The sequence below is a fragment of the Rhipicephalus sanguineus genome, chromosome 1, assembly GCF_013339695.2.
Source record: "Rhipicephalus sanguineus isolate Rsan-2018 chromosome 1, BIME_Rsan_1.4, whole genome shotgun sequence".
In the NCBI taxonomy this organism is placed as follows: domain Eukaryota; kingdom Metazoa; phylum Arthropoda; class Arachnida; order Ixodida; family Ixodidae; genus Rhipicephalus; species Rhipicephalus sanguineus.
This window is the reverse complement of record NC_051176.1, coordinates 78654366-78664502: the sequence shown is the minus strand read 5'-3', so window position 1 is coordinate 78664502 and position 10137 is coordinate 78654366. Positions and strand designations below refer to the sequence as shown.

The 10137-nt window shown below is 46.8% G+C and overlaps 1 protein-coding gene across 1 annotated transcript; it reads right to left on the bottom strand.

Annotated features, from left to right (window-relative positions):
• Positions 1–1657: 1657 nt before the first annotated feature.
• Positions 1658–2625, bottom strand: LOC119402355 (serine/threonine-protein kinase VRK1-like). The gene is made up of 2 exons (XM_037669523.1): positions 2071–2625; positions 1658–1945 (listed from the first exon to the last, which is right to left on the bottom strand). The coding sequence occupies exons 1-2, from the start codon at positions 2623–2625 to the stop codon at positions 1658–1660; spliced, it is 843 nt and encodes a 280-aa protein (XP_037525451.1).
• Between the last annotated feature and the right edge of the window lie 7512 nt (positions 2626–10137).

Here is a 10137-nt window from a genome sequence, read left to right as displayed (position 1 = left end):
ACCAACGCTTTACAGAAGTGGAACTAACATTATAAGTGTACAGGGAAAACTAGATTTGTTATGTTTTTATTGCGATAGCAGTTATATGGACAGTCTCGGCTGGATTTTTCCGTATATGTATGACGGCCGTCGCCGCCGTCATGCACCGTATATGTATAAGTATGCAGATATATATAAAAGCCCCAAAGAAAAATGATTCAGAAAAATGCTTCCGATGCATGGAATCGAACCAGGGACCTCTCGCTCCGCAGCGAGTGGCGCTAACCATGTTCTTGTTCTTGTTCGCCTTCAACTATGGCTCACACCCACTGCGGGGGATTGGCCAAGAAGTGAGTGGTTTTATAACGTGTTAGAATACTTTAGAAAGGAGGTTACAGAATAGAAACTTTACAAGTTTGATAGAAAATTTTGGTGCTCGATCAACCACTACGCCACGAAACGCAGATCCTCCACGCGGCGATCGTTATATACACACCCTTTACCGCTGGACGGACTCAGAGACGGCAGGCGTTGATAAGCGTTTCTTCATTACCAGCGAGATGGCGCTAGGAGCGCGACGGGCGCATTTAAAGTCATCGGCTCGCTCGCTCGCTTCTTCTTATATTAGAGCAGGGAGAACCTTGCCCTTCCGCTGTCTGCTCGTGCGGTTTTCTCGTGGTGAGGGAAAGAGGGATGTTTCAAGCTTTCACCGTGATGTCCGCGCTACTGATTCTAGTTCCAGTTATGTAAATGCCACTATTTAACATATGTGAAAGGTTTTGTTCGCTTCGGCCTTATAGTTTCCGAGAAAAAGGTACACGGACCTCCTAAAATGTTGTTCTCAAAAAAAAAAAAAAAAACACGAAGAGACCACGTGCACGTAGTACACCCACATTTTCCGTCAACGTGTCGAAGAAAAAGGACCAAACCTTATTTTTGAAACCGCACGTACCCAAGTGTGATAAATTTTTTGAAAGATAAATAAATTCTGTGTTAGATGACTGCAAAATCTGAAAATCGAATTTTTTTACCAAACAAAGTCTCACCCCACCTTAAGGAACCGACCAACAGATTCATTAATTAACCAAACATTCACGCTTGTCACAAGCACTGATATAAGGCAGGCATCCTAATACACTTTCGGAATATTCGTACTCAAAATCAGCTGAAGAATTAAATGGGCATGCCACTTAGTATTATCCCTGTAGCTTTCAAAGTGAAAGAAGGGGTGAAGGGAGAAGAAAATAAGAAGATATGAAGTAAGAATAAATAGTTGATCAATCTCAAATGCTTATTTTATATTTCACTCGGGGAGTTACCAAAGCCCTGGCAGGTGCACGCGGTACTCCAAGACATATTCGGAGACTTATTCATGATGGTATTCATGCGTGATCCCATGCAAAGGTACAATGGACGATTCAGGAAGCCCAAGACCAGCTAATTCTAACAATAATGTATTCTCGTACAAATAACATGGTAAGTGAATCTGAGCTTTTCAAATATACAGCTTTGCCCTATCGGTAGACTGGGTGTTGATAAAAAACCATAGTACAAAATTGCAGTCCATCTTGCCCATGCCCACGCTGTTGCTGTCCTCGCAGAAGCCGTTCTTCCGCGAGTCTTTAGAGCTCGTCCTACCAGAGAGGGATTAGTCCGCTTTCCTTTTCACAGGTTTTCGCTAGAGGTCCCGCTTGACGAGGCAGGCGATCCCCGAGCAGGACTTGGTTGCCGCGGGCGACCGGCGCTTACTTTTCCGAACCGGCGTCGAGCGGCAGCGAGCGACCATGGCAGGTGGCGGCTGTTTTACAACGTTCTTGCCCCCGCTATCGCTTATGATGTCCTCGGCGAGGATCATTTCTTGCTGCACGGGCTTCTTTGGCGAGAACAAGTAATACCGCGGCGTCGTCGTAGGTGGCGTGATGAGTCGCCTACTGTCGGGCTTCAAACCCGCCTCCTTAATAGCCTTCTGCAAGATCCTTTTTAGCCTATTGTACTTGTACTCGGTATGTCTCGAAATTTCATGGATGCCACGTACTGTAGGAACTTGGTGATGCCGCATGGAATGAACCCGTGTGGGAAGGCTTTGCTCACCAGCAGGGGGATGTTTTCCAACTGCGTCCTGATCTGTTCGCTGACGTACTTGGGGTTCTTGAGGTTGTCCTCTCGGGGCAGTCGGTAACAAAGCCACTGGAGCAGATTGTATCCCAGGATTTCTATGTCACCCATTAGCAAGGGTGCACCGATGCGAGGGTCCCCGCTCCTGAACTCAATGGTGCCGTCGCATACCTTCCTGGTATCTTCCTTGTATTCCTTGTGCTTGCCGGTTTTCATGTAGCAACAGACCACGCTATGGTACACCAGATACACCTTCTCTTGAATGTCTTCACCAAAGCCAGGAACCAGGCTGGACGCGTTGACATCGGCCTGGATGCACTCGTAGCGGTGGGCGTATTCGTAGCCATCTATCACGCGCATGCCGAGGCGGAAGGCGCTCTTCAAGAAAAGCTTGTTGCCCCGCCGGTCGGTGATATTCTGAAGATCTTCTCCAGACCTATTCATGACCATAATGCGATGCTTGGAGCCGTTACGCATGTTCAGGGGGCCCGGCACCTCTGAAACGGGGCGCGCTAGGAAGCCCCACAGCATGCAACCGAATGGTTCTTCTTCTGTCTTTTCGCCAGAGACCGCTATGTATATGTCCCACTATATCTATGCTTTCATCATCATAGAACGTCAGGTAACACTATATCTAGTTCTTTTAATCCCGCTATGTGGTGTCTGGGTATGTTTGAGCGCCCAAGGCACCTTGAAACCCGATCTATATACGCAGCGGGATTATTAACCGCGAATCTGTTTAGCAAATCGTTCCCTGTGAGTCGATCGCAGAAGATTATCATCATCTTAACTGGTATGTGCCTCTGTGCGGCCACCTGAGAACGAGTGCAGAAGGAGAGAGAGAGAAAAGATTAAGAGAGAAACATACAGAGAGACGGAAATAAAGATATAAGGAAAGAGAAACAGAACATTTCTGCCGAAAAAAAATTCTTCACGAGTAGGGATTCGAAGCCGCGTGCCCTCGATCCGAAGACGAGCGTCCTAACCACTCGGCAAACCAGGCAGGCTAGCAGAGCACAGCATAGTATAGTGTAGCAACGGGGTGGGAAAGGGAAGTGAGCGTGAGGAGGAGGGAAAGGAAGAAGGGAGTGAGTGAAGCGTAGCACATAAAGAATGAGAAAGAGAGAAACAGAGAGAAAGAAATGCGGAAAGAAAAAGAGAGACAGAGAGAACAGCAACTAAAGAGAGAGAAACAAATAGAAAGAGAGAAAGAAAGATAGAAAGAAAGAGGAAGCAAGCATCACGTCGTCTAGAGATGAGATACCGCACCACCTGGCCAAGCCGCGTATGCGCAGTAACTAAGCCACAACCACCGACGGAGACATCGCGCTCAACCTCCGCTCTTTAGTGCATAGCCTGTCTGTGCACTCCTGAGGAGGAAGCCGCGCATCTCGAAGCTAGACGTGTCGGTCGACGGGGAGCACGAGCGGCAACGGGTCCGTGCTTCGGTGTGCCAAGCTTTGCGCGACTTAATGCAAACTGCCCGCAATTTTTTTCGGTATCCCGTAGGAAGTGCGGCCGAGTGTCCTCATTGCTTATGTTTTGTATAAAGCCAACTCCTCAGTCGTACTTGAACTCTATATTATTACTTCATTTTGTGGAAGTATCTTTCCCTCATCTATCATGAGGAGGAAAATAATCGGGAAAAAGGCCGCGAATTTCGACACAGGACGAGTAGCTGCATTCCGAGCTCTAAATGTATGTATGTATGTATGTATGTATGTATGTATGTATGTATGTATGTATGTATGTATGTATGTATGTATGTATGTATGTATGTATGTATGTATGTATGTATGTATGTATGTATGTATGTATGTATGTATGTATGTATGTATGTATGTAAACAATTGATTATACCTTGCTTGAAGTTACTATCACTTCTTGGCTGCGCAGCTACAGACCTTCATGGCAATAAATACGATGAATCTGTGGCAATCATCACCATCATTATCGTCGTCAGCCTATGTTATGTCTACAGCAGGACGAAGATCTCTCCCAATGATCCCCAACCCATCCTGTCCTGCGCGAGCTGATTCTATTTTATGCTGCGATTTTCTTAATTTCGTCGCTCCACCTTGTCTTTTGTAATCATTTTGCCGCGCTTCCCATCTCTTGGTATCTGCCCTTCTCATGACGTGACCAGCCCAGCTCCTTTTTTTCTCTTCATATCAACTAATATTATTGGCTAGCCCTGTTTGTTCGCTGACACATCCCGTTGCAGTCCTATCTCTTAGCTTGCTTCTGTCCTCTTTTGTTCGATCGCACGCGGTGCTGTTCTTAACTTATTTTACACTTTATTTGTTATTCTTCAAGTTTATGGTATGTCCGAACTAGTAAAATGCAATGGTTGTGCAACTTACGCTTGAGTGACAGTGGTAAGTTGCCGGTCATGAGTTGGAAATGCACAGGAGCCTGTCCTTATCCATCGGTAGATCTCCTCTTCGTGAGAAGGCTACACTTATCGTATTTGACCATGCACACTATTGTACATATTCTAGGGTTCGATTGTCTATCGCAAACAGCTCCTACAGCTGGGAATGCACAATACGCTCGAGGAGATTGCGGAGGCACAGGAGAGGGCACAGGTCATTAGACTCTCGGGCACGAAGGCTGGGAGGCGACTCCTGATGGCCATGGGTATCCCGTCGGCCGCGGTGGACGACAATTACCAGGGATTGCCAAGAAGACAACGTGAACAAATCATCGTTTCCCCCATTCCGCGCAATATGCACCCTCTGCGAAACGCGGGAAGAAGACGGGCCAGGGCAGCGGCGATCCTCCGCAGTGTAGCAGAGGTCCCTGGGGAGAGCTGTTTTGTCGACGCGGCCAGGTACGGGAACAGCAACAAATACGCAGTGGTCTCGGTCGACCAAGCTGGTTCGGTCATCAACGCCGCATCGATTGAATGTTCCGCCTCGAGCGCTGCCGAACAGGTGGCCATCGCCGTCGCTCTCCTCGACGAGAAGCGCGCGAACGTATACAGCGACTCACGGGCAGCCGTCCGTGCCTTCGCCGTCGGCGCAATCGCCAAGGAAGCACGCCATATTCTCGGTGAAAAAGACATCTCTAACCACATCTTAACGTGGTTCCCTGCTCACATGGGTCATTTTGAAGGAGGCCGCACCAACCTCAACGAGCTGGCCGACTCCAAGGCGCGAGGTATGACGTTCCGCGCCCACGGAGGTTCTCCCCAGCCCACGACGTTGGACAATAGAGACCAGCCCACCACATACAATGAAATTACGCAGCACTTCTACCTAGGCAGGAGGGTCTACCCCCCTCCTCACAGAAAACTACACAGAGCCCAGGCCATGACGCTTATAGCCCGGATTTACCCGGATTCTTACACTAGCAGCTCGTGTCCCCTTTGTGGGGAAATAGCTAACTTAGAGCATATGCTCTGGCGATGCCCCTCGTTACTGGGCAGTGAACAAGCCCACCCAGCCAAGTGGAGCTCCGCCATCAGAAGCCCCAACACGGGGGATCAGCTTTGGGCCGTCCAGAGAGCCCACAATGCGGCGGTCAGGCTTAGCCTGCCCGTCCCAACCTGGGAGAAGCCCACTGCGCGCTATAGTCGCGTCTCTCAGGACTATAGTTAATAAAGTTCCACCGTCCATCCATCTCAGGACCACCTAGCATAATGTTTGTCTTATTCATACTCATCTAAGCTGTATACACTTGTCTATGTCGATTTCACAAAGGTGCCACTCTTACGGCGATCTGTACAGGTGGCGCGAAGTGTTCCCGCGGGGGTGTTCTTCGCGCCATCGAAACAAGCGGACAGTGCGTCTCTATACGTGTCATTTCTTTTGTGGGGTCTCCCACTTGACAGGCGCGTGCAGGTGCTCGATGTTATGAAGCCTATCGGACTCGCGAGGGGTGAGCGATAAGGCGTTTTCCGCGGCGGTACCTTGCGCGCTCGTGGCAGCGTCGCGGAGCTTGCGGGAGCGCGAGCACCTGGCGTGGTGTGCCGTATCCGTGACTGCGGGCCCTGTCGGATGAAGGCCAACCTAGGGCACGCATTCCTCGCCAGGCGCTGAAATCTTGCGCTCGCACACACAATCAGCGTGAGAAGCGGTCAACCTGTGCGTTGAGCGCAGTATTTCTGCTTGCTCCGTCCGTGCACAAATGCGCTGAAACACGCATAGTAGCGTCGTTAGCATATAGAGTATGGAGCGAACAGTCTTCCCAGTACACATGCTGGGACTTTTGCGACTGCGAGTTCACTGCTCACTTTGAAGCGCACATGACCAACTTCTGACATGGTTGGTCAGAGGCGTGCTTCGTAACGTGTAGGAGCACAAGGCGTCATGGCCATGTACAGACTTTGGCTGAACACTTCGAGTGTTCGCAAGCGTTGGCACCTGGGCCTCTCTCGCCTTCGAACATGCCCTGTTATTCTCACTCCTTTCATAAGGCATTAGCACACTTTAGCTGCATGATGATGATGATGATGATGATGATGCAAACTTTATACTCGAATTATCGTGGTGTCTCCTGGTCAGCACTGATTCCCGCTCAGGCACAAACCTTTAAAAGTAAATAGCGGGATGTTAAATGTCAGAAAGCACGATCCAGTGGAGGCACACCGTAGTGAAGGGGGCCTCCAGAATAATATTGACATGCCTTGGTTCCCTAAAACGTACCCAACGCAATGTAATAAACGCTTATGCATACCGTCCACATTGGAATGCGGCCGCCGTGGTCGGGATCGAAACCGCGACCTCGGGTCACGCAACATAACACCAGAGGCAATGTAGCTGGTGGTTCGTTCTCTTTTGCAGTAAATTAATGCTCAAGCAAATCAGTTCGGTCTATTCAGTCTCGTGTTTCAGCACCGGTTTCTAATACGACTAGAATAGGACCTATTAGTTTCGCGACACAGCAACGTCCTATCCAACAAAATACGACCTATTTTTATTGAACAGGACCTAAACGAGGTCACAGAGTGACGTACCTATGCCGCCAAATGCCTTGGATGGATCGGAATGCTTTGCATTGTTATAACACTTGTCCATAGCGATGGGCATAGAAAAAGGAAAAAGCCAACTGCACATTCGAATGCGTGTGTAGGGGGTCCTGTCCAGGCGACGTATATGTTCTTGCCGCATTGGCTTTCCGAAGATAGTAGATGCAGGACATTGCATCTGTCACGCCGCGTCTGCAGCGAATATATATATAAATATATATATATATATATATATATATAAATATATATATATATATATATATATATATATATATATATATATATATATATATATATATATATATATATATATATATATATATATATATATATATATATATATATATATATATATATATATATATTTGAAAAGCGTAATGAAAATGGCCTAGCAATGTCTGGGTACAGTAGCTCGCATGTCAAAACACTGATACTTTCGTACGTGCAGAAGTTGCCCGAAGGAAAGTGCAACGAATCGATCGTGGGAGGTCTGCTTCACGTATTTAAAGCAGATAACACGCATACTGATATTCAAGCCATGGGTTTCCGAAGTGGCGAAGTTTAACAAGAGGATATCATTGAGGTCGCTGGGGCAGCATGTGAATTTGTCCAATTATTTTTATTATTAATGTTAAATATACGCAAGGGGACGTTGCCGCGAGGCACGCTACTCTTATAACTGCTTCTATGTGCAATAAAAAGAGGAACACTCCAGGAAGGGCAACGCCAAAGCATGGCAAAAGCATTCAAGAGCAAGTTCCCGCAAGCATTTCAAAGGCCATGACAGAAGTTACAAATTCGCGATGCAAAATTGTCCATTTCTCTTGCGTTGTCTGTTAATGTAACCGCATACTAGGTTATTTTGAATCAATCTTGCCTTGCCATTACACAAGTGACGAGGTGACGGGAATGTTTATGAACAAGCATTCTTTGAAAGTGTGTTTACACATTCATTGAACGTGTAACCACACTATCCTGATTGAATGTGTAACCACACTATTGTTACACATTTTTTAAATGCGTGACAATAGTTACGTGTGACGAGACACTGCCGCCTGTTTCTTCGAATTACACACGATCAGACACGGGCAGCCTCACCAGGGCGCTTTCGCCATCATCTTCCTTCACCTTCACGTGATGAGATGAGGACCAGCTTCGCAAGATTTTGGACGGTGAGATGAGTGGGGAAGAGCTATAGAGAGGTCAAGGCGAGGCAGGGACGAGTACAAAGTGAGCCTAAATAGGCGTGAATTACATAAGTCAACTGAAGATAAGTCAGTTAGATGCCATGTGTGATAGGTATGAAATCTAAAGTTTTGAAGCGCACTGATAGGAAGCCTCTCGAGGTCATATGCACGTCTAAGCGCACTTGTTAGTGTCCTCAGAAGTAAATGGTTGGTCATGCTATAGTTGTAGCTAAACATAATAACCTGGGATCGAATTCGCAAAACTACTCTTTCGTAAGTGCGTTTTTCCATTGGTCAGCCGGCTTCGCTAATGATATGTCCCGCATTGTGATTGGCTGATATGTTCTCTTGCGAAAATTTTTAGCTTAAGATATATTTGTGAATACGGACCCTGGAGCTGTGAAGAAACGAAAGTTCAAACGATGGCGGTGACTTTCTGGCGTCACCCTAATATTTCTTACTTTTACCCACTGATTACTGCAATTAAATATACTCCTTTATTCGAAACAAACTATGTGGGATTTTGCTTTTTCTTGCTCTGGTTTGAGACGGTTCAAGTAGGCGCAGCGTTTGTTCCCTTAGCAAATGCATCATAAAAAATCAAAAAAAAAAAACACGACGTTAATATAGTTATTGCTCGAGCACAGTACGACCGGAACAGGTGTGTCTTATGGCTCGGCTGGCGCATGGCAACGTCCATGGGACGATATTATTTACATGAAATATGCGACCGCAGTGCATTGGCTTGTCAGGAGCTCGGTTCATCGGAGACAAGTGATAGACGTGTTGACAGCTGCAGAACTAAGTGTACACTGCCTTTTATTCAAAAGTGAAAACATGTTTGCCAAGAAGGAGCAAGACATAACGACCCCAAGAGGTGAGGGAAACAGGCTTTCTCAGTAGCGGAAAGAATTTCCCTGTAAGTCGCTAAAAAAACGCAGGTCCACCGATAGGTACTTGACTCTTCGGGGAAGGGGATAAAGACGCGACGGACGGTCGCAACAAACTCATATCTTTTACAGCTTCGTGCTCTTGCGCTGATAATCTCCAATAAGTACAACAGGGTAGTAGTTGATTAATAATATAACAAGTCGATAATTAGGATCGAATCGGTAACTTTGGAGAAGTTTCCGTTTGCAAACATCAATGACTGGGGCGAGAATTTCCGAATGAAAATATAAACCGTCGCTAGCTACCAATTATGGTAATATGTGAGTAACGCTCATACCATACATTCGCGTTTCACCCATTTAACCATCCACACATTTTGTAAAAAATAAATGTTAATCTTCATCCATGCTATTAACAGACATATGATTGGGCACATACAAGTGATCGTTTTGACGCATTAGCGCGTGCCGATGATAAAAACACGTGTTTTACTTCCTCGAAAGTGATTCGTGGATGCCAGGGACAACAGCCGTGGGCTCCGGTAATTCGTTCACTTCTGTAAGTGCCCATGGACAGCTTTAGACGTCAGCAAGGGTGCACCTTTTGTTACACAAAAACCAGAAGAAATAAACAAGGCATATAACCAGAAGAGACAGTGGAACAGGAATGCAGCATAAAAAACGTATTTCATGCAAGGACAGCAATCAGACAAACAGCAAGTGCAACAACCCAAAACTCGCAGGGTCCCTCATGCATTCACCTAAGACAACTCGAAGGCGAAAGCCGTCTTCTTCTTTTTCTTCTCAGTGTATGTATTGATCCTCCCCCCCCCCCTCCTAAAGCTTTCTGCCACTAACGAGGTTTTGCACTGCCTCCGTGATCGGCCCAGCTTTGACCAAGCGACAATGCCATGTGATGATGTCATCATGTGACGTCACACCATGATGGCGTCATAGTGGCGTCACGATAACGTCGTGATGACGTCACGAATTT